General features: G+C 41.7%; 2 protein-coding genes across 3 annotated transcripts; one reads left to right on the top strand and one right to left on the bottom strand.

Moving 5' to 3' along the window:
- Positions 1-549: 549 nt before the first annotated feature.
- VPS35 (VPS35 retromer complex component) lies at positions 550-21,200 on the bottom strand. 2 transcript variants are annotated; one of them, XM_015873968.2, is made up of 17 exons: positions 21,090-21,200; positions 15,952-16,050; positions 14,397-14,493; positions 13,456-13,579; positions 12,354-12,536; positions 11,705-11,918; positions 10,969-11,052; positions 10,400-10,509; positions 7,958-8,054; positions 7,725-7,873; positions 7,033-7,240; positions 6,366-6,521; positions 5,492-5,614; positions 4,752-4,931; positions 3,400-3,639; positions 2,579-2,722; positions 550-1,420 (listed from the first exon to the last, which is right to left on the bottom strand). In XM_015873968.2, the coding sequence occupies exons 1-17, from the start codon at positions 21,090-21,092 to the stop codon at positions 1,241-1,243; spliced, it is 2,391 nt and encodes a 796-aa protein (XP_015729454.1). In that variant the 5' UTR covers positions 21,093-21,200; the 3' UTR covers positions 550-1,240. The 2 variants fall into 2 exon arrangements, with proteins under 2 accessions (XP_015729454.1, XP_015729453.1); XM_015873967.2 differs by having other exon boundaries at positions 21,084-21,139.
- An 84-nt stretch (positions 21,201-21,284) lies between these two features.
- Positions 21,285-25,710, top strand: ORC6 (origin recognition complex subunit 6). Its single transcript, XM_015873974.2, has 7 exons — positions 21,285-21,421; positions 21,655-21,784; positions 21,870-22,033; positions 22,221-22,310; positions 22,935-23,047; positions 24,243-24,314; positions 24,720-25,710. Exons 1-7 carry the CDS (start codon positions 21,357-21,359, stop codon positions 24,890-24,892), a joined length of 807 nt encoding a protein of 268 aa, XP_015729460.1. The 5' UTR covers positions 21,285-21,356; the 3' UTR covers positions 24,893-25,710.
- The last annotated feature ends 870 nt before the right edge of the window (positions 25,711-26,580 follow it).

Genomic DNA, 26,580 nt, shown 5'->3' with positions numbered 1-26,580 from the left:
TTTATCATTTTCAAAAACAAGCAGTGACACTAAATTATTAGACAACCCAGCAAAGTCTAACTTCCTCATCCAATGAAGCTTATACCATTTTAATAACAGTGACCAACTCAAGAAGTGAGGAAGCTCAGTCAGGTAGCTTTAGAACACTGCCATCAGTTAAGGTAAAGAAGCAACATTTCAACAGAGTTTTCAGCAAATGGCATTAATCTACAACTAGATCAGTCTTCACATACCATTGGAAATTGTTCTACCACTCAAATTTCTACAGCTTCTTCATTTAATTACCACACATCTGTTTAGCACAGAACTAGAATCTAGTAGGATTTTCCACCACTCCCAAGTCAGAAAAGCACTCTGAGGTGTGAACAGGCACCTTCCAGCAGAAATTGGTTTTGGATGACAGTTTTCTACATCAGGACAGCTAACACCCTCTTTAGTTCATCCTGGTTAACCATGCCTTTGTTTTTTTGTCCCTTCAAAGCAGAAGTCCCTTTGCTTTTTATCAGAAGGCAGTACTAGGTTCAAAGTGGGCTCTGAACAGACAAAACAACAGGTGTTAATAGCAATTTTATTGTTTCACTGGTGCAAAAATCATGATACTGAATTTGTGTAATGCATTTTCCCCTAAATTTACAGTAACGAAGGTTATACATATCTATATAGATTGCAATTTCTCTATTTTTATACTATTTGGAACAAAATTATTTTGATAAATACGCCCTGTGCACAGAACTGGCTCTCACTGAATGTCACAGAGCCTTAATATGCAAAATATAACTTTTGTTTTTGAACATGGTATTTTAAAACTCTCCAAACATGCATTAATATATTCTAGTTTTTAGGGAAAAACATTACACTTAGTCTTCACTTGCATTACAATAATCGCAGAAGTCTGATGCTCTGTAAGGATCACAGTTTCAGATGACAGTCACTGCCAGTTTAGAACTCTAGTGCCACAGAAGCAACAGCAAACAGACAAGAGAAGTCAAAAACAGAAAAGCCCTACCATGTCACATAGATTCCAAATAAAGATTCATTCATGCTAACTGATGAAACCTGTAGTTGCTGGTCCAACCTCTCAAATTCGTTAGAGTACTAAACACAAGCCTTTGAAGTGCCAGACTGAGCAAATGAATGTTAACTTGACATTTCCGAAAGGCACAATCTATGAATCTATCTTAAAAAAAAAACAAACATACGGTATGTAAATGAAAAGAAATAAGTACAGTGCGGTTCTTCTTTAAAGAACAAGACCTTCATAAATTGGCCCCTCAGATTCTGGTGATTCCCTCCTCAGACGCAAGTGCTCCAGTGTGTTGTGAAAGTGTTTGTTAATTTGTTCTGTTTCTTCAGTAGATTCGAGGTTTGGAAGATCTTCTCTTATCTTTTGTATCAGTTGATTCAAAACTTGAATTGTAACCTGTAGGAGAAGATATGAACACCAAAGTTAATTGACAAGACCTCTGTATAACACATAAAGATTAGTTTTAACTGACTTCTCTAAAGACAGACTTCTCTTGGTATTTGGACATTTCTGTTATTGATAACATACGCAGAGAAACTGCTGGACTCTGCACCTTCTCTCGCTCCTCCTAGAAGGCACAATACTTAAGGTTTCAGAATTTTGTGAAAGCTTTCCCTTACTCCAGCTAATGTGAACAGCCCCTCAAAAGAAGAAACCTATAGATTTGTAACTCAACTGTATTTCTCTCCACTTTATTCTTTACAAACGTTAATAACTTTAAACAAATGAAGCATGCAATCAGACTGTCTAGACAACCTGTCTCTTGTAGAAGTCAGGATGATCAGATCAAGTTATTCTTAGCAACGAAGTCACAGCTTAGGAAAGTACAGCTGCCTCTGGCACCCAGTCCAGCATTACATGGAACACCACAGCATAAAACACACTGCAGACTGCCACTATATCAGGGACTTTCCTTACATGTGTGCTCAGTGCTTTGGAATAGTGTTTTGCCTCAATCTACAGATCCAGCACCTCCAACAATACTGCAGCAGCTGGAGAAATACTAAAATCTCTTCATACTTTCTCTCAGAATTACATGATATTTATTAACATCTGCTCCTTACTACATGGTAGCATAGGAACTCCAGAAGTTTACCAGCTACATGGTAACTAATATCTGAGTATGCTGCAACTGCTATCTCAGATGCCAGTTGCAAGACATCACACCAGTTTGAGATTCAAGGCTATGCCAAACTTTTGTGGCACTCTCAGCACTGACTCTGAATAGCCCTAATACTTTCATTTCCTTTAGTGCATATTAAGTTAAATACTCTGAAGTTAGATGAGAATACAGTAAGGTTTTAAGTTCTAGTCAGTTTTGACCTAATAGAAGTAGATGTATACATGTCTTGCAATTTAAATTCAGGACTAGATTACAACTGTTTTTCTTTCCCATGTAAAAAAAGTTCTCTCTACATTGTGGAGAGCACTCTATTTTACTAGCATACCAAAAATTGACCACTCAGAATTACTATTTAGCACGCTGAGCAAACATGATCCAGGGCACAAATGAGTACAGATGTTAGAAAATAGATTTAATGAGTTTTTACTCACTGCCTCATTTTCCTTTTCGTAAAAATAGATGTATCTGTTTAGAATTTCTATGAAAAGTTGGACTTGAAGAGAAGGGTCCATGCACTGATTTGCTATTTTTAAAGCCTTCTTCAGACACTCCATCACTCTCTTTCCTCCATGAAGCTAAAAGGAAAAATAAAGTTACAAGAAATAGAAGAATAAAATGATACAGTAGTAGAAACAGAACAAGGAGAACCAACATCTCTTCCCTTGACACACAAAAAGCATTTCACAGTGGTGCGCTACAAAAACCACTGTAGAGAACTACACAAACCCCAGAACAACCTACCATAAAACTGTACCTTTCTCAATTGTAACAGTCTGGGTAAGCTACTTGCTAAGTTCCTGAAAGCCTTCAAGTATCAAACTAAATTCAATTTTATAATATGTACATTAACACATAGCAAACTTCAAATAGATGTTCGTAAGTACAACAGCTCATTTGGGAAGAGGGCCACTTTTTACCTTTGAATTCAACAATTTGTACCTTGGAATGAATCAATGAGATTCGTGTACTAACAACCACATAGACATGTAAAATGCAGGAGATTGCTCTGAGCCAGCATTCAACTACCTGACAATCACAAAATCTTGCATGGTACTTCCACTTGTAAGTTTGAGGGTTTTTTAATTCAATATTTATACACACTGTAAGACTGAGAGGCTTCATATATTGGGACACATTCCAGCCAAGCCTGCATCACAACACTGTGTTCACTTTAGAAGTGAGTGCATTCTGAATAAAAGCACAGCTACATTACTGAGGTAGGATGTGCATCACTGTGTCCCTTTATTCTTACCTCCTCTCCATTCTTGTCAGTGTTTCGACCAGACCAGAACAGATGAGCACAAGTACTCACAGCCCGGCACTGGTCTGGTTTCTTGAGGAGCTTAGAGGCTGCCAATGCACACTGAGTCCTCAGAGGCTCATGGTTCTCCTCACTGAAGCACTTCATCCTCTCAAACGTCCCAATTATCAACGTGATTGCAGCCAGCTGTGCCTTTGAATCACTAATTTCATCTTCATACAGAGAGAAAGCCTAGTCAGAGGAGAAGGAAAACCTTAATTATTGCTTCAGAACAATATAAAAAAATTACACTTGCTAATGACAAGAAAGCATCCAATTGCATTTTGGCTGTTTGTTTATTTCATAGAGACTGTCACCATCAAGTCAAAATTACAGACTAAAAACGTGTCCTGCAAGAAACAGTTATTTAAACAGTCATAGAAAAGATGTATAGTTCTCTTATAACCAAAGATCGAGTTTCTCCTTATTTCAAACATCTGTTCAAATAAGGAACTTCAATGACAAATATTTATTAACAAGGTTCTTCAAAATGCAAAACAGCACAGCAATGGTAGGTTACTGACTACATAGTAGGTAAGGAAAATGTTTGCCCTGCTGCCGTGTGGATAAAGAGCCTTCAGAAAAGAACATACCACTAAAAAAATTTCAAACTATTTTTTGTAATAGAAGACACACAATTGGCACACTGGTCCTTCACAGTCATGCTGTGTCAGAATAGCCAGTGATCCACAGTGAGTAAATACAAGGGGCTATCAGTGACTCAGTTTAAAAACATGCATTAGTGGCAGCATTTAGAGGAAAGATTAGGACAAAGCCTGTAATCCGGATAGCATTAATAAGTCAGTTCTTCATCAAATGTGGGCAGGGGGGAAAAAGGCTTAAGTTTCAGGTAAAGCAGACTTCAAAATCATAAAATAATTTTCAACAAAAAGACTGTTATCAGTAAAGACCAGCATGACAGCTGTGAACACCACAAATTTTACAGATCTTCCAAGAGTGCCTATGATCAGTACAGTACTAACAACAGGAGCTGGGAATGGTCCTAAAAGCAACAAAGAAGCATTTCACATTGAGAAAGCCACACTCCTGCAAGCCAATTGCATGAGGATATGGTCGCATTGCAACATAACACACATTGTCAGACTGAGTACTCAAAATAGTATCAATGGAGCTCAATTTCACACAGCCCTGGGAAGCAAGAATGAAGTTTAGGAGTTTCTACCTAATAGTATTAGCTGCAATATTTGACGTTTTAATCGCACTGGATTTTCAGTGTTCAGAAAACTGATCCAAATCAAATTTAAGGTAGCACAGGACAGTGACTATAGAAGCTGGACACTTACCTGGGACATGAATTCATAGGCCACAGTTTCATGATTCTCAAAGCCAATCTCTCCTGCAGCCAGCGCTCCTTGTAGGAAGAGACGAAGAGGCAGCTCTGCCAACTCTGCTTTGATTAAAGCACTGATGGTCTGATGAGCAAATGAGAAGATTTTCTGGCACTTCTTCTCCCATTTGTCATCCTAGACAAGTAAATCAAGTTAAAGTCTGAACAGGGCCATAGCTATAAGACAAAAGAACGTGAACTGTAGCAAAATCTGTTAAGTGCTCCAGTCCAGTCCCTTCTGGATGCCGGTCAATTACTGAAATTAATGTGGGCTGGTATACATGGCCCTCACAGTACTGCGTGGATCTCAGCAGGTCTTAACAAAACAATTACAAGAGACTTTCAAGACATTCAATTTCAAGAGTGCTTTTACCAGACAGCATTTTATTTCTTAATGCTATAACCCCACAATAAGGTGAAATGCATGTTTAAGATACTACTTTCAATTAGAAAGCATTAAAGAGATTAAAAAAAATATAAATCAAGAGTAGTTGCTTTAGTGTAACTTGAGCAGTAGTTAGAGTGCAATCAGCAGAGGACTGGGCAGTCTACCTTGAGGGGGAAAAAAGCACTAACATTCCACGTCAAGCTTTCACACACTATTATCTGCAGCCAGACAATGTGCTCCCCTCACTCCTCTTAAAGAAGCGGGCAAAAAGAAACAATTGTGCTAAAGACATCCAGGGGCCAACTCACCACTTTGGAGTTCTCCTTGTAGCGAAAAGCAAGCTGGTATGCTGCAAAAACCAATGGCGGCAGCGTAAAACGAATACGTTGGTTCCCACCTGCACCAAAGTGTTTTCGAGCAGTGTTTAAGATCTAAAAACAGAAGCAGCAGAAGCTTAGAGAATACTTTAAAAATTCACATTATTTGCATCTATGATAATCTGCACTGCGTGGTGCAGGAAGACACAGAGTCAGTATCAGGTAAGTTAGAAGTATTTTATGGGCGGTGGGGAAGACATACAAGCTATTTAACACGAATTACATTTGTTCAGTATCTGTGTTTTGTGCACTGAGTGACAAAACCTATACATTGGGCTGACAATGCCCAATACCATATTTACTACAGATACATCCTAGATTGGGTAGTGAGACAGAAGTTACCTGGGCTCTTAGTGAGACAGAAGTTACCTGGGCTCTAAAAACTGCATCAGAATAACAAAAACTGCAAAAAAAGGACCATCCTTTCCTACAGAAAGGCCTGTAGAAAACTCTTAAAGCAGTTAAGTTTAACAAAACAAGTGATCCAAATTTCACTTGATGCTTTTGAGATAGATGGTTATACATGGTTCAGTTAGAAGGTTAACTGAATTACACCAGATTAACAGAGCTGCATCCAAATTACCATCTCTCAGAACCAGAAGCTTAAATTCACAAGTGGTTTTTGAGTTCTCAACACGCTACTTCTAAATAAGCAGCCTTTTACACTTTTGCATGATGTTGTGTATTGAGTTGGTACTGCCAGAGTAGTGATACTCCAGCTTCCAGCTCCAATAAATCTTTTATAGTAATACAAAAACTGACACTTCACAGAACACAAACACACTCAGAAGCACTAATGCCATACCTTATACTGTTGGTCAGGGTCATCTGAACGCAAAAGATGAATAAATCTTCCCACAAGACTCTGCTCATCAGCAAAGTCCTCAGGGTCAGGGTCTTCAGCAGGCTGATCTGGCTGATCCTGGATCAGTGTGGATACCAAATTCATGATAGCATCAACCTGTTGAAAGCAACATAAGCTGCTTAAAGTCAAGTAGTCTATGAATATAAGTTGTTAGCAACTGGAAGTGTCTTTACAGCCATTCATTGTGCTGGCAAAGGACTAAAAACCAAGTTAATTGTTGAAGCTTTAGGACTTACTTGCCTTACAAACTGAAAAGTCCCTCTCTGCATAGAGAGACAGAATAACTGTACTGAGAAAATTCAGATTTTATAAGTACCAATTAAGCCTTCTTAAAGGTAAAAGGCCAAACTTCAAGGGGGAAATCAGGGTCTTTGTTCAACTTTAATAAGTAGTTTCTAGGATGAGATAGACAAGATACGTAAAGATGCGATATTTTAGAACTCAGGCAGAAAATTACCAAGCCAGATAAAACCTGGGCTAATAAAATACAGAAGAGAGAGGAACAGAATCTAAGCAAACCCTGCGTGAGATCCCTTAGAATGTTTTCAAGTCTTCAAACAGTAGCTTAGATACCCAGAATTTCCATGTAAGCAAGCTTTCATCATACCTGTTCTTGGGACACAATTTCTGTGTTATAATCCAACACATTGCTAAGCACGTAACAACTCATGCTCTTCCTGGACTCGTAATCAAAGTACTCAAACAGGGGGTGGAAATGTTTTAGTCTCAAAACTGTCAGTATATTGTTGTAAGTGTCAACAGGGATTTTCAGAAGTCTGGTCAGCTCCTTTGAAACAGCACTGCTTGTTGCAATACTAAAAGAAAATACACGTGAGACCACAATTAATTACTAGTTCACATACGTAGGCAGTCTTAAGTCTGCCCTAATACCAACTCTGATATAGATTACAACACCGAAGCAACCCACTGCAAAGATCAGAAAAATAAAGGATCAAAAATAGTATATCTTGCTCTTTGGGATATACAGTGGGAATTACAAATTGTAAAACCACTGACATCAGGAACAGACTGTGGCTGCAAATTCGGCAATAAGAAAACTCTACAGGGCTGTAAGGAAAAAAAAGAGGTAGTGACTACACAAAGCTTGGCATAAACACTGCACATCTGTACAGCTACATGGGAAGATTTATGCACAGGTGAGTAAAGCCCAGTGAGTCACTTTCAATTGCACCAAGATTTGGAATCTAAACCATTCCTCTTCATCTTACAAAAAATATGATGTAGAAGTCAAGATTTGAGGGCAACTACTACTCCAGAAAGAACGTAATATTTACTTACTGTTCCAGATTAAGTTTATTGAATATTTCTACAGTCGTCTCCAACACCTTATCAACATAGTCAACACGGTCTGGGTAGCACTTCATAGCTAAGTTAATGAGAGAAACTTGCAAGGATACGACATCCTCTGAGGGCATGTCCTGACGAGACTGAAATTTAAGACAACACTAAGTTGATCAAAAGAACATAACTTGGCAGACAGAACAGACTGCATGCAAGAACTTCCAGCATACCTGTATAACAGTAGCAACCTGCTGTGAAAAGATGTCGAACAGTTTGATATCTGCTGGGATACCAGGTCCATCTTCACGATGCGCAAATAAAGCTAACCTGGTAACAACAACAATGAAAAAAACCCAGACACAAGTCAGATACGAGCAGAAAAAAAAAGTTCGGGTTTGTTTTTTTGGAATGTATGCAAGCTTTATTAGAAGCTAAGCAGAAATTCATCTGAGTCAGAGGCCACTATCAACCACTGAGGCTAGTAAGTATCTGTCCTAGAAAAGAGTGCTGATAGACAGCAAGATGACGAAAGAACAAGGTTGGTTCATAATCTGTGCTCTTCACCTAGCAGTTGATTGTCTGTTTCTTCCAGCACAGAAAAAACTACAGAGCAGCCTGATGGAACAGCAGATGTTCTGCATTGGTGTTAAACATCCAATAGCATTTTCAATTACAAGTCTCCAGACGAGGGAGAGAGAGGAACTGAACTATGACTCAGCTACTCCTTGCTTCCAAAAGAACTGCAGATGAATGTGTCTGGGATGTCCACTGTATGTGGAGAGCAAAGATCAAAGTAAATTTGAAGTGGAGTAGATGACATTTTTCTACAAAAAAAGCAAAGTTAAGACAGAGTTATACAACATCTGGAATTTTGCTGCACTGCAATCAGTGACAAGAAGAATCAAGGTGAACTGCCAGCTATGCAGAAATCAGATAAAAATTAAAGATTATCACTGTAGGAAGTTAACACTTGACTAAAGCTACAACTTGAAGAAAGCTTAACGCTGATTCTCTTGCTTTCTAATAGTTAGAAATTGCTCTTTTAGAGATTTTTCTTTTTCAAGTTACAGAAAGTTCTACAAAATACTTAGGAAAAATCACCTGCTTCAAGTTTTTAAGATTATTTCTTACAGAGTTTAAAAATTCCAATTCTTAACAAACTTCTGTTCTGAAGCAATGATATGTAAGAGCAGGCTTAGGCACCAAAAAAACTCACTGCCAAGGAAAACACATTCAACTACTCACATTTTGTTGGTTTGGTAACAAGGTTTTCTAAAGCCAAGGAAAATCACTGCCTTTTCTCAAAGGCACAAGATAATTTCTCTTGACAACTCAATGTGTAAAGGCTGACAGGCTTCCAAATACCATCATGTTGCAGGCAGATGGCAGCATAATTAAAAGCTGTGAATGGCACAGTAAGTCAAAAAAGATCCCAAAGCAACAAGTCTTTTCAGAAAGACTCCTCAAACAGGAAAGGGAATTATGGCAATAGAGGTTAAAGCTTCACCAGCTTTTCTGCTTTGCTCAAGTCCAGTTTCAACCATCTCATGCCAGAAATCAAGATGAGAAATGCAACCAGCACAACCTGCATGGAACACATCTAAGTCATAACTGCACAGTACTGAACTGCATAATTGTTCCAAACAGCAGCAAACTAAACAAAATATTTTCCCTACATGTAATTTGTTTGATTGAAAGAACGGATAACACTGCTATCCTTCAACACTTGGAGTAATATTAGTCCTAAAAAAGCTGCCAAATTACAGAAGATAATCACACCACCCCACTTCTTATCCTATCTCTGAATAAGAGGGCTCCAGAAGACACTAACAGCAGCCAACACAGTACTGATATGCCTAGGACCACAGTAGGTTCACTGACACTCAGTTCTTTACTTTTGCTTACCTGTAAGACTAAGAACAGAAAAATTAGTGGGGAGGCAATACCAAAGTTATTCAAGTTCTCTGCATAAATGTGACAGCAGAAAGTACAAAATAAAAGCCTCCATGCAAGAATTACATTGCTACATGATAATGTAAAGAATCTAGCAAGAGGTTCCTACAGTAACTGAACTACCTACAGTGGTATGAATGGATCAGTTATACAAGAATAACTTGGTGTGCAAAAGCACGGTTTTTTTGAGGCTTCAAGATTATGATCTTAAGTGCATCTTTCTGTGGTAAGAAAGTACAGGTACTCGCTGTTGGTTCCATTCAGAATACAAATTAAAACTCCAGTTTAGATTCCACCCTTAATATTTTAATTCAGTGCAAGCAGTTATAAGCAGTATTTCCACAAATGTAAGAATCAAGAAAGTAGTTCTGCTTCCTACCAGCTCTTTTCTGAAGAGGTTGTCAAGCAGAACACTCCTGCCATTCCAGCTCAGAAACTCAAAAGCTGGTCAATAAGTTGTTCCCTGGCTTCATCTGCTTATCAAGTTTTACTCTGTCCTTGAAAGCAGGACACTTTAGAAGCTGCTAAAGCAGAGTCCAAAGAATAGAAACTGTATGAATAATATTCTTCACAGTCTTAATTACAGATGATAAGAATACAGAAAAGTTTAATATGAATAAAATACAGAAAACTGAAAGTTTTCAAATGCTAAGAGTTATCATCTGCTTGTGCGCAACACACTTCATTTTGAGCTAATTTCTACAACCCCGGTCACTTACCTGTCAATTAAAGCAATTATTATGTTTTTCACATTAACATTTTGGTGCAGCTCAGCACAAGCTCTGAGAAATGGGTTCAATGTTTGGAGATGAAATTCATCTGGGAAAACCTGAAATTTTAGACCAGTCATCAAGTTATTAACTGACTTTGCCCACTATCACACAGCAGTAAAACAAAATAGTCATGGAAAAGCAAATAACCACATATTAAATGCAGTCCTATGACTGTTTTAGGGTTTCCCAAACTGATCTTGTCTTACCAAGTACGTAAAGCAAAAAATGAAAGATAAATTGGTAACTTGAAGGCCTGACTACATATCATCACAATTCTTACTGCAAGCATGGCTGCTCAGACAGCTTACCAGCTTCCACAACAGAAGGAGCACAAAATGAATACCACTCCACTCTGCCCACCTAGTGAAAAGTAGTATGAATCGAGCCAATGAGAAAGAGTCCCCTTTAAGAAATTTTACAGTTCATAAAGAAGTATACTCTGAACTTGACTAAAAGCACAGAATTATTATCCCCATGTTCAAAACCAATAATGCAATTGAATTTAAGTAACTCACCTGTATGATACACTCCATGAGGTACTCCTGAGCTAAAGCATCTCTACAGTTTACAACCTGCTCCAATATTCCAGGCAGAACAATCTGTAATAGGAAGAGCAGCCCTGTAGTGCTTTTACAGTCCTCGCACAGAATGCTCACAGATGCAATTAATACAAGCAGAGCAATATTTCTAACACTTCCCGGTTTTTCCTTTACATAAAGACTTTCTGATAAAATCCCAGTGTTCAAAGAAAAAGTTCTCTACTCCCAGACATACGTCATTTTGGTACATGATACTAATTCAAAACACGCAAGTCTTTTTTTAAGCAAGAATATTAGTCTTGCTAGCTGTCCTTTCCATGAAACAAACAATTCTTTCCAAACACTCTGGAAAACACAACTTAGAAGTTGTAAAGTCTACCACAGAATGTTGTATACATACATCTCTCTTAAACCAACTTATTATTATTATTATTATTATGGGAATCAGTAAAATGAAGTCTAAACATCATGCCAACCCTACTGAAAAAGCTTATAGGAAAAGTGCATGAATAGTGCCTTTAGCTTAGCTTCTCAACACATCACAGTTTCACTAGCTTTCTGAATTTCAAGTGAAAAGTGGTTCTAGAAGTACCATGATTACCAAGCTTTTAGCACAACTTTAACTCTTCCCAAGCTGCTCATCTGGAAGTCCAAACTGGTTTCACATGGGGAAAAAGCAGCAAAAGTTGGAAATCATGGATAGTGATCCTACCTGCTTATATCGTTCCACATTAACACCTTCCAGCTGACTGAGACGAACAAGGTTGGTTCCTACTAGGATTCTCAGTTCCTGCCTTTCCCGCTCTCTCTTTTCTCTGTCCCTACTATGGCCCTGGTGCTGCATCCGCACCCAAAGTTTGTTCATCTCAGCAAAGTTCAGCAGCACAAAGTCCATAGAATCACTGATGTCTCCAGTGGTTTCTTCACTGCAATTGAGAACAGGTTAGAAACAGGAAAAGCTTTCTGTCCACCCAGAATTTAAGACACAAGGTTGGGGAAGCACGTGGTGGGATATCTACATTCATAAGAGCAGTTCACATTCTCAAATAAGGAAACCTTAAGAATTCCCTTCCCAAATTAACAGAATTCAGTTTCGAAAAGAATTTTAAGTTTTAACACATGCTCCATCCTCCCTGGAAGCACTCGAGGCCAGGCTGGATGGGGCTTTGTGCAGTCTGGTCTAGAGGGAAGCATCCCTGCCTACAGCAGGAGGGTTGGAATTAGATGATCTTAAAGGCCTCTTCCAACCCAAACCATTCTACGAATGGTATCTACTTCTTTCAGACCTGAAAAAGTCACATCACATACGTAACCACGTTCTGTTCAAAAACACTTGTTTTTAAAGTTATGCCTTGTCTTACTCTGCTTGCTCGCCTTCATCTGGTAAAATATTCCTGGTGCACTGCAGGAGATAGTTGCGAAGAAAGAGGCCTCTAAGAGGATGCTGTACTCCACGGCACATCTCCACCAAGTCTTTCAAAATATCTTTCCTGGACTGTGGAAATGACTTGACATATACAACACCTACTGTTATTAGGAGATACCTGCAAAAGGCACAGAACAGAACAACAGACTGTAAAATAACACTACAATACCACACTGAAAGGCAACAGCCCACTTCAACCCTGACAGCATTACCGAAGTGCAGAAAGCAGTTAAATGACATCCAGGTAACAGGGTACCAAAACTTCAGATATTTTGCCAGCTTTCAACTCCTGCTCTCCTCCGCTACAGAACATGGCAAGTCTAAAAAGCTGATTTACCTCATTACAGTTCTTTACACAAGGAATGCATACATGCACGCCATGGAGCTGTGAATTACTGCTTGTCTGTACTTACAACACCCTGCAGGACTGGAAAGCTACGTATAAAGGTAAAGCATTAAACCTCTTTCACACTGTAGTTTAGCCTCAACCCTGCAAGCTTAACTTAACGTAATGATAAGCCGTTCAGTATTACCTCTAACATATTAACTTAAAAGCTACATTTATAAAGACTAAGCTTTTAAAAGCTACAGCAATTCAGCTTCCTCCTCTCACACTTGTTACTTGCCACTAGGAGACAGATGCTTACAAAGCACCCATTCTGTGCATAGCTCAAAGAGCTAGATCCTCAACTACAAGTTACTTAAAAGGTAACAGAAAAAAGAATACTAGCTGGTATAGTTCAACTCACTGAGCAGAATGGAGTACTTGGTTAGTTTTCTGCTGACCAGCTCTTTGCCCAAAGTTTGCTTTATTGCAAAGTGCTTCCATCTCAGTCATGTGCAAAAACGAAATCTTGTCAGGAACAACCTACCTTCTGAAGCTGCACCTAAATCTCATCATAATCCTCTTGAGAAATGCAGATGTAACATTTACAAACAAGTCTTGCTGTTAAGCAAGAACACGGTCTATTATCAGAACTCAGCACGTGACCATTATCTGGCATCTTTAAGAAAATACCAAATAAATACACACTTACAGTCTTGGAATAATGTTTCCAGCATACTGCACTAGCTCATAAAGGTCCGCCACTTTCCTTCCTTTGGCAAATTCATCTGTCAGGTAGACTTCCAGGTAGTGTAGCTCATCAGAAATTGCCATGTCTTGTTCTCTTAGTTAAGGATTTCAGTTCAAACCATCTACAACAGACCTAGAGAGAAATTTGCTCACACAGAAGAGTAAAGATGCTGTTCAAATACAATCACAGGTATCAAAGAAGTCAAGCCTGAGTAGGTAGTACTTCAGAAAAATTCACCACTACTGGCATAAGTGTGCTAAATAAACCTAAACTTCAATTTCTATTCTTAGCATATTAGAAAAGAGCAAGAAGTACAAGCAGTTAAAACATCTAACAAGTGAATGTGACAGAACAGAGTACCTAGATGAAGTAAAGGCATACTACGTGGTACAGATGAACATCCTCCTCAGCAGAAGGCAAAAAGAAAGCAATATTCAGATACATTCACATGCAATCCTCAAATTTCATGAAAAGCTTCCTGTCATTCAGGTACAAGAACATGGGCAAGTACATAGATAACAGCTTTTGATTTAGAATTAGATTCTATGAAAACAAGAAGGCAAAATAAGTTGGCTTTATAGATATTTTTGGGTAGCATAGAGTAAGCACAACTTTTTATAGAGGTGCTATTGTTACTGAACTAGACTCCTGAAGACACATAATGGAAGATACAAAAAACATTACAGACCTTCTTCATACCGAAGAGAAAAGAACTTCAAACAGTAAGCAAACAACTGGATGTTCTTACAATACATCCAGATAACCAGTAGAGTGGAAGTGCTAACAAAAATGTGAGAAAAGAGATGACAACTGAACAACCACAAACCACAAATACAGCAGGTGAACATTTCATTCCAAATTCAGCACTTCAACCACTTGTTCCTCTAATCTTCAAAGGATACAGAGCTCATAATAGCTCTTAGGAGATAACATAGAAGTCCGCAGCTCACCGAGCTTGTTGGAAGCATGTTTCAAAGCATCCATGAGCTTGTTTTTGTCCTTTAGAGGAGGCAGAAAAGAACAGTATATCACAAATAACACAAGGAAACCAGAGTACTTAAACAAAACAACTTAAAGCATAGCTTTCTAAAAAAAGCATGCAAATGTTAAGTATCTAAACAACAGGAAAGTTATAGTTCTAATTCAATTAATTTCGTATCCAGCCTATATTACACCCCCCCTCCCCTCTCTAGCTGAAGGCAGCTAGAAGGCTTAAGATATAGTAATAAGAGTATTATATTATTGAAAAATATTTTTCCTGTTCAGAAATCCTCATCCATCACTCAAGTTCTACTCAGCAAGCAAAACAGAACTACTTTTAACTCATCCAGTCTGCTGTTCTCTCAGATCTCATGAAGAAACCTCCAGCAGACATAACAAACGTAATGCCAGAGTGAGTCACTGTTTTATTCCTCTTGTCCCCCCCCACCCAAGAATAACACCTTACTGAAAGCAAGAGTTGTACACAGCATGTCCTTACAATGGATATGATTGCTTAGCAACACACGATACAAGAATCTTCCAATCTACCATCTATATGTATTTACTGAATGCACCACTAAAAATAGCGTTACATTTTGAAGAAGAGTGGATGGAATCGCTAGGGTTATACACTTAGAAATTTGTTATTCAGTTACAAGAAGAAGTGGAAAATTCAGAGGCAACTGCTTCCATGATTTCCAAAGTACTCTACGCAGCAGAAAACTGGAAGAAGCATTGACTTCCTTGCTACTATCATCTGACCACAAGGTTAGCTTGCCCAGATAGATGAAAACATATGGCAATAATTAAGTTCTGTCATTGCAGCTTTAAGCAGCTTCTCTAAGTAATTCTCTACATAAAGCTAAGCTTCTCAAAGCCAAGAAACAGTCACATTATTATACCATGGTCTGCAATGGCTACAGTTTCAAGCTAAATATCCCAGCAACAAAGTTGTTCTCCAGTTAGAAAAGAATTTATGCAGTCTACAATTAGTCCCTATGAGAATTCTCTTTTGCAGCAGGTAATACTGCATAATATTAATAATAAATAAGCATAATAAATTAGCCTCACAGTCCACAGCTCGTGAAAAGACTACAGTTAAAAAAGCAACAGTACACTGAAGATTGACAAGAATCGTTTCTCATCGTCCAGCTCCATATAGAGTACATTTGAGCAGCACACTTCTGGAAACAACTGGCAGGCTTACTCTCAGTTGAGGCTGACTCAAATGGAAGTACCAACTAATGAAGGTGCACCTTTATAATTTATCTTGTCAAATATTGTGGTACAAATGACTATTTAAGGAATACTGAGGACTCGCTCACTCGTTTAGTAGCTACCTCATTCACTTGCAAAGGGCCTAACACAAAAACACAAACAGTTAAGTTCTCCCAATGCAGTACAGATTAGTATTGATTTTCTGTTTTACTCCTAGCAGATGGGAAGCTTCACTGCATTTTTAAGTCACATTCTTACCAAGCATCTCTTCATTTGGAAAGACTGCACCTTCACAGCCTGAATGGCTTCATCCAGGAGCTTTTCCTGTTCATCCTGAGGGGATTGCTGTGTTGTTGGCTGGAAGAAAAAAAAAAACAAAATGATGTTTATGTATCTACCTTTGATTCAACATGTTTTGATTCAACAGATTTGATTCAACATGTTTTCCCATAGTTTAGAATACAGTGCCAAGTGTTACTGCAACTTGACCACAAAGAATTGTCAAAAGCTAAGTATTTATTTATTTAAGGGCTAAAGTTTTACTCTGCAAAAACTTTCTTTTCTCCAGGAAAACCCCAATGCAGCCTTCCAGTACTTGAAGAGAGCAACTTCTTACATGGTCCGATAGTGATCGTGCAAGGGGTAATCGCTTCAAACTTAAACAGAGCAGACCTAGGTGAGATGTAAAGAAGAAATGCTTTACTCTGAGATTGGTGAGGCGCTGGAACATACTGCACAATGAGGTTGTGGCTGCCCCATCCCTGGAGGGGCTCAAGGCCAGGCTGGATGCAGCCCAGGCAGCAGGAGGTTTGAATTAGATGGTCTTCAAGGTCCTCTCCAGCTTAAGCCATTCTATGAGAACTTGAGCACAAGGACAAGATGAGCTACGGACAGCCTATGAGCATTGTTATTTCTTAGGATACAAAGCCAAGAGGGTAAAACAGACAACTTCTCCATCCTTTACCAGCATTTTCAGGTAAAAAATCCAACATGAGTATTTGGCAAGAAAAAGGTCCGTAAGAACACAAGGAGTTCACCACACTGATGGCAAACATCATTACTCCTTGCCAGGAAATGAAAGCAAGGCACAAAGCACAGACCACAACCGTACAGACCCTGTTCTGCATGCACAGGTCACAAGCTATCAGCTAACTGCTATCCATGCCACACAGCTCTGCTGAGGCCTCGCTTCAGATAAGCAGAGCAAAGGATAAAGTACAATTACCCCTTTATGGAAGGTAGAGATGACTGGAAGAAGGTAACAGAAACCAAATGGGAATCATCATTTCCTCATATCTCCTACCTTCCTCAGCAACCCTCTTCCTTCTGCTTCTCCTCAAATAAGAACACTCCAAGCCTTCAGCATAAAAAACAAACTAATCTACCTTTCCAAGGGTCATACTGCATTTTTTACATTGATTAGATCCATTGCTTACAGCCTTACACATCCCCCACTCAGCTGGAGCATTCACTCCTTTCTGCAGCTGCTCCCTTTCCTCTGCCAGATCAATGAGGTCAGTGGAGCTTCTTTCTTTTACATGACATACGACATTCAAGTCTACCTCAACCCAAAGCCATACCCAGCTTCCTGGCAGTGCCCCCAGCAGTTCACACACTGCATTCAGTAGCACTCCCCAAACCTAACACCCAGAAAAGAACCACCACCACCACGCTGCTATCACTTAGGCCAGCCCTCAGCATCTCATTAGAGCTCCCCCAGCCTCTGTCAGCCTGGACTTTGGTTTCAGAGGGCACCCCGCAATTATTATCAGAGATGGAAGCACCGATACTGTGGCCCAATTGTACCTTCTCTGATCCTGAGAAATAGCATTTATGCACACAGAGAACCCTGCAGCTGGTACCCTGAGCACACAGCTTCAGTAACTTCCCAACTCTCTGTGCTTATTCCCTTTCTCTTCCATTGCGTTCAGAAGACTCCTGGTCTCCCCTCTGTAACCAAATACCTTGATAAGAATCTAAAAGGCCATCAATTACATCATCTTGATGTTCTTAAAACCAATATCTTCAGTATTCATTTCTCTCAAATGCTCTGTGATTGGAGTTCCCATAAGCATCTTCTAAGGGGTAAGATTTTAATTTGGGTTTCCATTAAATTAGGGAAGTTAAATTTAACACCAGTGTAATAGTTGCAGGCCTCAGCATACCCATGTTTTCCTCCTTTCTCCCACATTCACCACTACACTTGATTCTTAACCCATAATTGCAGCCTCCTCCACAAGAGCCACAGACAACCTCTCCTGTGTGTTTTCCCAACCATCCCGTTTACAGAAAGGCAGTGCCACACAATGTTTGTGCCCTGCTCCTATCTCAGCAGGTGGTGAATCTCCACCCCTCTCCAGCCCTCAGCAAGAAGAAGTCAAGGCTGCTCTGATCCAACCCTGGTTACAGCTCTGCTTCGAGCAGAAGACCATGGGTGGAAGTTCTTCCTCTGTAACTCAGCACTTCAGTAACAGCTAAACCATGAACAACAACCAATTAACAGATCTATTCTGTCAGAGCAAGTTGGCCCTACTAATCAGTGACTGCACTTACTGCAAAGCACGGGCCTTCCATACAGCACTGAAGCATATGGCAGAGCAGCACAGCGAGGTGGCCGTACCTCCCAGCAACTCATAGCTACAAACTCTACAAAGGCTCTGAGTAATTCTGCCTTTCCAGTAAAACTTGGAATAAATAAAGCTCAGCAACAGATCTGACTCGTAAGGAACAGAAGCTGACAGTGCTGGCACCAGTCTGGAACAATCAATAGCGAAGCATCACGCACCCTGCTGGGTTACATGTCTTTGCCAGAAAGCTCATTGCACCCTGCACTCCCAAGCTCGTACTGCTGCTTAACAGACCCGCTGCTACCAACCTCAGTGTCTCATGTGTAAACCACACCTGTTTTTTACATTGCATTTTACAGCTGCACAGGTGGCAAGAAGACCCTCCCTGACTGCAACAGACATAACCAAGGTAGCCCAAGGGGCACAGCCTGCAGCAGCACGGCCTCTGAAAGGGGCAAACATCTGAACAGCAGCACTAGCACACAACTCCAGCTCCTTCCTAAATATTCTGACTTTGACATCTAGAAAATACCAGCGTACCCTTTTCTATCTACTGCAATAAGCTTCAGAAGCATGTGCTACTTCTGCACGAGAGCTGGTTACCACCAAGTGACAGACATATGCGGCTGAAGCCTGAGGAAGCACGGCTGCTGTCACACTGGGAACCAGCTGCTGTGTCACATATGATGGCAAATAGAGCTGATTATGTCCTGTACCTTCCACTTTATAGCAGAAAACTAGGCATTAGTTCCAAGTGTTATTTAACCAGAAGTGCAACTGCTCTGTAGAATCCTATTCCAAGCTAAAACCTTGAAATAGAAGATATATTGATGCTGAAGAAAAGCAGCAGAGTCTGAATCAAGGCACAAAGCAACCTCCCTTCTCAGCACAGTAAGATATCAGCTACTGCATAAACGGAAGATAACAGTTCTCAGCAATTATGCAGACAGTCTGACTCACATGCGTGAGTCTTAACACCCCAAGCTGCTTTCTGCCTGTTTGATGCTGGCACAGAAAGTTATCACTAAACCTACAGCGTATAATTCACTTGCTTTCTAGCACTCATTTCCAAGAGAACACACCAATACACAGTCTGTTATATATTTAAGGCTTAGCAGCACTCTGGAGGTGGCTGAAAATCCAGATCAGGGCATTGATGGTTTTAAAGTCCAACAAACTGCAGCATCCACAGAACTGGAGAGTATTAAACCACAACAGAATTCAAGGGAATCCTGCAGAACCTACCAAGCAGTGCACTCTGGTCATGCACACACCTTACACTGGATGCAGGGCACAGATAACACAACCAAGGAGAAGATTCCATTCCTGTTCTCAAGTGTTTTTAATCTACTTGAAGCATCATTTCTTAGACGTGCTTTCAGTATGTTCCATGTGACTTTTCCTCCTGTGTGCTCACGTGCCCATGCTTGGTACCACAACAGAGGAGACTTAACAGAGTTTCTCTACCTCCTACCAACTTCATGAGGACACCAACCATCCTATTGCTGCCCATGTAACAGGAGCATTTACCCAAGGTAGACACCAGGTTTGCTGCAGAAGAAGATCCAAACAAAAGCCAGCCTAGCTATGAAGCCTGAGCACACACAGCAGATTGCCGTGAGCATCACAGCATGGCTTGGCACTAACTAAAAGAAAGCACAAGCGTTTTGTATTTATACATTCATATTGGAAGCATTACTCTGCAACACCAGAGCCTGTAACTTTCATAACAGAAAAGACAACCTTTCTCATGTGTTTAAGATGGCATTTACTTCCACAAGAAGGCACAAGCAATTAACAGGAATCAAGGGGCTGTGCTGCTTATTCATGAGCTGACTGACAGCTGTAAGAGACAGCACTCCGGTATAAGGTACTCAAACACTCTGCTTTGAGCATGGCCACTGGAAACAGCACCAGAGCCCGATGTGATGGAGCAGACCAACCCAACAGAGCGCTGCTCCTGCTCTGCCTCCATCACACACCACAGGGCACCAGCAAGACGAGGGCAGAGAGCAGACACGGAAGTAACAGACAGGAGGGAGCCATGAGGTACCAGGGCACTCACTTGGGAGCCGGACCATCTGCACACACTGCACATTGCCTTCTATCCGATCAATATTTCCCCTTTGTGACAGGATTCACAGCCGCACACACACCCCGGGAGGATGCAGCGTTAAACCCATTCCAACACACAGACAAGCCCAGCACACAGAGCGGCCCCAGCAGCCCCGGGACTGCACAGCTCGGCTTTAGTTGATCACACAGAGTCTGCAGACACAACCAGCGCTGCTCACAGTGCAGATGGACACACCAACGAGCAGAGACGCCATAGCACACACAGCCGAGGATTGTGCTTATATTAAACAGAACAGAAACACCAAACTCGGGTTCTGCCGTGACGCACCGCTGTCCTTTTGTTGCTGCTGAGCGTTCAAAAGCTCGCACTGGCGAGCACTATTCCAAGCTCCATGTTCCTTATAAGCACTTACAGCCGTGGCACAGCGGCCTGCCCTGGGCCCCGGCGGCTCACGGTGCCGTTCACGGCCCAGCCCGGCCCCGCCTCACTCAGCCCAGCCCAGCCCGCACCAGCCGCCCCGCTCAGTGCAGCGGCCTCTCGGCCCTCACAGTCCTCACGGCCCTCTCGGCCTTCACAGCCCCCCAGGCCTTCAACCACGGAGCCTGTGACGGCGCTCCCAATCGGCAGCCCCCAGGCCTGGCCTAGCCCCAGGCCTCCCCCTATCGGCCGACCCCCCTCAGGTACCGGCGGGTCCCGACTCTTCCCCCGCTCTCCCCCATCCCACCCCCCAACCCGCCGTCCCTCACCCTCACCATGGTCGCGCTGCCGCCACGAGCCGCCCCCAGCAGCACCACCCCGCTGCACCGCGCGCCGTCATGTGACTGCGCCGCCCCCGCCGCCCCGCCCCTCCGTCGCGCAACCGCCTTTCCATTGGCTGGCGGCGAGGAAAAGCGTTACTGCGGGTTGATTGGCTCTATGGAGATGATTGACAGCCGGACGGACCTGTCAGCCGGCGAGCTGTGTGGCGGGTCGGGAGCCGCGCGGCGCGGGTAGAACGAGCGGGAAGAGAGAGCGGGAGGATGGAGCGGGGAGCGGTGCGGGACATGGCGGAGCGGCTGGGGGTCGGGGAGACACGAGTCGTCAGGTACCGCGGGAACCGGGAGAGCCGAGGGGAGGTGTGTTCATCATAGAGTCATAGTATCACGGTGCTGTGCGGGTTGGAAGGGACCTGAGAGATCATCGAGTCCAACCCCCGGGATTCGAGCCTCTGTGCTGCAGAGCGGCACTTCTACCACTTGTGCCACAGGGGGGATTCGAACCCGGGGTCTCCGGTGTTGCACCGCGGCGTCCTTAAGCACTGCGCCACGCTCGTTGCAGGAAGGCCGAGGAGTTCCTGCGGCTGTCACACGTGCGGTGCTCGGCGCTCACCGCGCACGTCCCCGCCACCGGCCTCGCCGTGATGTGCCTGGAGCTGGCGGCTCGGAGCGCCAAGCAGCCCGCACACAAGGTGAGCGCCAGGCCGGGCCTATCGCTGGGTGCTGTGCCCACGAGGAGCTTCGCTTACCCGCCTGTCTGTCCTTTATCCGTGACAGAACTCTTTTATTCAACTGTCCGGATTGAACAAGACCGCGTACCAGAGCTCCATGAGGGCCCTGGAGTGTTTGCTGGGGCTGAACGCCCGGCTGGGGATGCGCGAGCTGGCGGTGCAGTTCTGCTGCACGGAGGCGGTGAACGCGGCGTCAGGAATCCTGCAGAGGTGAGGACTAAGATAGAACTCAAACCCTCTAATCCCTGCTCTGTTTTGCTCCTCTGAGCCAGCAGCAGCACTAGGTTACAAAGGACTGAGGTATCTCATTGGCTGCTGGGTACCATGTGGCAAATTAGTTCCAGAAGTTGCATTTGCCTCCATTGAATCATACAGCTATTGCTCTGTTGTTCTTTAGGTATGAATCCAGCCTCCCTGAAGCACAGCAAATGGACCTTGATTTCTCAAAACCACTATTTATAACAGCCGCGCTATTCACTGCCTGCAGGTGAGTACAGCATGAGGGGCATTTTACATGCTTAGATACCTAGTAAGATATTCAACAGAAATAGTGCATACAGCGTAAGCAACTGATTGATTCAGCATGACTAAGGGCTCTTTAAGACGTGCTAAAGGCACATTCTGCATCCATACTCCTGGAACTGGAGACATCTCTACACAAGAACCCTTATACGAGGAAATCTCCAGCCTACATTGCATTTGTTTTCAGGGGGGGACAAAAATATTAGTACAGAAGAGAATCTTTAATTACTTGTCCTAGAAGAAATGAAATCTGTCTGTCTTGGTGTGTGATAGATGGAGCAGATAATTCCATTTGGACATATTATTCCTGACAGTAGCTGAAGAAGTCCACCAAACCAGTATAACTGTTGTAATATTTACAGAATAAACCAGAACTTTCTTCTCTTGTCTGTGTAGATTAGAGTTGGACATTGAACACAAAGTTCTGCACGTTTCTTAGTGAGTTACTGCTCGAGGTGAAAGAACAGCTGCCGCTAACTGTGGGCTTCACTTCCAGATCCATCTTGACTCTTCCTTCCCAAAGGCATCATTGCTAGAGTAACAAATGTCATCTCACTTGCTGGAGAGATAAATTAATTTTCTGTTACAGGTGCTTGAAGCTGAAAGTGGACAAAGCTAAGATGCTGGCTGTATCTGGAGTGAAAAAAGCAATATTTGATCGTCTGTGCACTCAGATGGAGAAGATAAGCCAACAACTCAGCAGTATGTTTTTGGTCTTATTTTTTTAATACAGCTTACTCCTCATCCAGCCTCACAGAGTCCCTATTCTCTTCTGCTGGTGATTTCATTTTGGTCACTTTATCTACTTCCTTTCAGCCAAACCTGCCCATCAGCAGCATTTCCCTCAGTCCTGTTCCCAGTCACAGTCCTCGCTTCTGGAAAAGTCACAACAGTTTAGAACATGGCAATGCCAAAAATACCTGTCCTCCCCGTAATGCTCACTGTTCCTTACATTTTCTGCTGCTAAAAGCTTTTCCCTCCCATACCACTAAAGCATTTTGGATTCATCCTTGCCTGTCTTCTTCATCCTGTTAACATAGCAACATAATATGGAAATTAACATTTTGCTACCTCTGTTGCTTTGACTGATGTTTCTGCATTTTCCGTTCCTCCACTGCAGAATTAACACACAGCTAAGCCTTGATCTCCTAGTAGTAATTCAGCCATTAACCTTACACCATCACTCTACATACAGCAGGCTGACATGAGAGTACTCACCTACTGTTGAACTTCCAGTTCTCCCCACTCTTTAGCAGAGAACAAAGATTTAAATATATATTCCTTCCTGTCCTTGCATCTTTGCTCCTTCCTATTTATCTCCTTCTTCCTTTCCCAGATTTTTATTCTCTCTCTCCCACTGACAGTATCCCTCCTCCACCTCATCTTCATATTTCCTTTACCAGGTGAGGTGTAATACAAAGCAGTTATGGAAATGGTATAGAAGGGGGAATCATTAATGGAGAATGCCTCATGAATAATCAAGAATGGTAGCAATGTGTAATTTGGTATGAACATAACTGATTGCTATGGTTACACACATAACAACAGCAGTAGGTAAAGCAGCCAGCCAATCCTTGTAACCCTTGCAGGGTGCTGGCACCTCTACACATAGAGCTTGGCAATCAGTCTTTAATAGAGAACCTTTTGGACTAGGAAACACCACTTGCCTGCTGAACTGTTTTCCAGCCAGGTCAGTCAGTTAAGCCCATTCACTAACCGGCTGCACAAGCAGCTGTGCTAACACAATAGGCAGCAACCTGGAAGGAAGAACACATCACTGAGGGAGGGCACTGTGGGAAGGCATCACTGCAGTAAAGAATTGGGCATAAAACGACATCACTGGGACCCCCACATCATTCAGACAGTAAAGCAACTTTTTTGTTTGTTTGTTGTCTAGAAGATGATATTTCATTAGCTGCAGAGACATCTGAAACCCTGCAGACTGACCTGGAGCAGTGTGAGAAAGAAGGTAAGTTATGTTTAGCTGTGAACTAAAACTATCATGGTAGTCTGGGGCTTTGCTGCTGCTTAGTGGTATTTTGACTGTATAATAAGCAGTAAGAATTGGTTGACAGCAACTTAAGCCATTCTGCGATCTGCTATAATAAGAGGACTAATTAAACACAGCAAAAGGACCGTGTTTATTGTACTGAGTAGTCCTTGTAGAGTTAAAAACAACTCTTACACTCAACTAGAAAAGTGGAAAGGTGACAGTCGTAGGAGGTGGGCATAGAAGGAAACCACAGAGTTAAGATTATGCAGTAATGGTCTCTATACATGAACAGGCTGATCTCTGTACACTGGCTGGTTATTCCCTGCAGCACATGGCTGGTGATGGCCCACCACGGACTTACCCTTTTTTATTTAAACATAGGTTCTGAAGATTATGATGATGAGATTCCATGTGAACAGCCAAAGACTGAAACAAAGCAAGACTATGAAGAATGGAAAAGGAGAATCCTGGAAAACGCTGCTAAGGCACAAGAGACAAATAGTGGTACTGCTTCTACAGTGCCACCTTGTAATATCACTACTGCTTGCTCATAATGTTAACAGTCCTTTTTGCCCTTAACAATTCCTGTAGCATAGAAGTGATTTCTGGCTGGTATTCAGCTAATTTTATCTTTTGAGCTTGTTTTTAAATGTTATTTTTAGTAAGTGACAATTGAGGTTTTTTTTTCAAGAGGATGTTTAATTATTTGCCAGGCTGGTACTTGAGCAGATGTAGCATTAGGTGGCAGGATAGATTCATTTTTCTTTCTACAAGAAGCAGGTGATGCTCCAGTACAATGTTAAATGAGAATAAATGTTAAGTCATGTGTCCTTGTGCCTCTAGGCTGGCAGTAATCAGTGAAAAAGAATAGGAAGAGACTAATGGTGCCTTGTTAAACAGCAAAAACAACCGATGAATTCAAGACTGACTATTTAAAAATAAAACCACCATATACTTATTCACCATAATTTTTATGCCTGTGTAGGACTGAAGTCTCTTGTGTATGTAAGGGGGCCCAGCTGTTCCAAGAAACAATAAATCAGAGGGAAAAGCTCTGGATTAAGACATGCATTTTTACACACATGCTTGTTATGTAAAATAAGACAGGAGGACTCATCTGTGGAAGATACCCAGGGAACAAGGATTTCAAACAGTGGATGCTGGGACACAGACTTCTTTTTTGTATGTTAGGAGCATAAGTTTCAACTGAAGAGTGCCCTGACCCACAGGTCTTAGAGGCAACTTCTATCATCCTATACTTTCATCCCACCTATCCAGACTGTGACTTGAACTGTTTTTGAAAGAAAATGACAACTTTTAGAAGTCTGGGACTTGCATTACTATAATAAAATCAGTCCAATTCTGATGCCCATTTCTTGTTTTGTCTTGAGTTGTACAAACAAGTTAACTTCCATACACCATCATTTCAAAACAACCCAGAAACTCCCTATTTGTATGAAGGAAAACAACTCCTGTCTGAGCACTTAGATTTGAAACAGTGCTCTCATCTGAGCTTCTCAGCAGTATTTTAATGGTCTGTCAAATACCTCACTGCTTAGTGTGTTCCTTGCTTACCTGGGTGACACTGATAACACCAGGGATACACACAGCTGATTTTAGCTTTAGCTATTACCCTATGGGGCTACTTGTTTTCTTTTTCCCCCATACTCACTGTTCCAGTGTGTTGCACACCATGTGTAGGATGTTCTTTTAGCTTTTTGTAGACCATGCAGGACATTACGAAATATCCCACGAGGCTGCAGAGATGGTTTTCACTGTACTGCAGAATTACGTGACTACAGAAGCTGAAAAGATTTCTGTTAAGAACAAAAGAGCGAGGCAGACACATTCTCTCTTTGTAGAAGATGGAGTGGAAATACAAGACAGCAGAGAACAGCCCTATGTATTACCCTCTTACAAAAATAGAGGAAGTACTACACAGTGAGTGGTAAGTTGAAGCTTAATAGCAATTTAGCTTTCACTGCATCTCACAGTGTAATTTAAGCACACACACAAAAAAATAAATTCTAGTCACCTTTTAATAGCAAAAGCCAATTTCATATCTGATGAGAGTCCCAAAGCATAGCAGTAACTGTTGTGCAATGGACTCCAAACAAATGTGTGGTGTGCAGAGAAAAATCTCTGTTAATCAACCCCCAGTAGGAGCTGTAACAAAACATCTGCCATTAATATCTAACACACGGCAGAGGAGTGAGATCTCACATTCTGTACAACCTAATCA

This window comes from Coturnix japonica, chromosome 11 (genome assembly GCF_001577835.2).
Source record: "Coturnix japonica isolate 7356 chromosome 11, Coturnix japonica 2.1, whole genome shotgun sequence".
In the NCBI taxonomy this organism is placed as follows: Eukaryota; Metazoa; Chordata; class Aves; order Galliformes; family Phasianidae; genus Coturnix; species Coturnix japonica.
The sequence above is the reverse complement of the archived record's forward strand: the minus strand, read 5'-3'. Positions and strand labels throughout refer to the sequence as shown.

Excerpts from the sequence above, each read along its gene's own strand:
- VPS35 (XM_015873967.2), bottom strand. Across the intron at positions 7,874-7,957 it reads AGGTTGCTACTGTTATACAG|TCTCGTCAGGACATGCCCTC; the intron begins GTATGCTGGAAG and ends CTTAAATTTCAG. Across the intron at positions 3,640-4,751 it reads CCTATGAATTCATGTCCCAG|GCTTTCTCTCTGTATGAAGA; the intron begins GTAAGTGTCCAG and ends TCCTCTGACTAG.
- ORC6 (XM_015873974.2), top strand. The coding sequence starts at position 21,357 with ATGGAGCGGGGAGCGGTGCGGGACATGGCGGAGCGGCTGGGGGTCGGG. Across the intron at positions 21,785-21,869 it reads CCAAGCAGCCCGCACACAAG|AACTCTTTTATTCAACTGTC; the intron begins GTGAGCGCCAGG and ends TATCCGTGACAG. Across the intron at positions 23,048-24,242 it reads GATAAGCCAACAACTCAGCA|AAGATGATATTTCATTAGCT; the intron begins GTATGTTTTTGG and ends TTTGTTGTCTAG.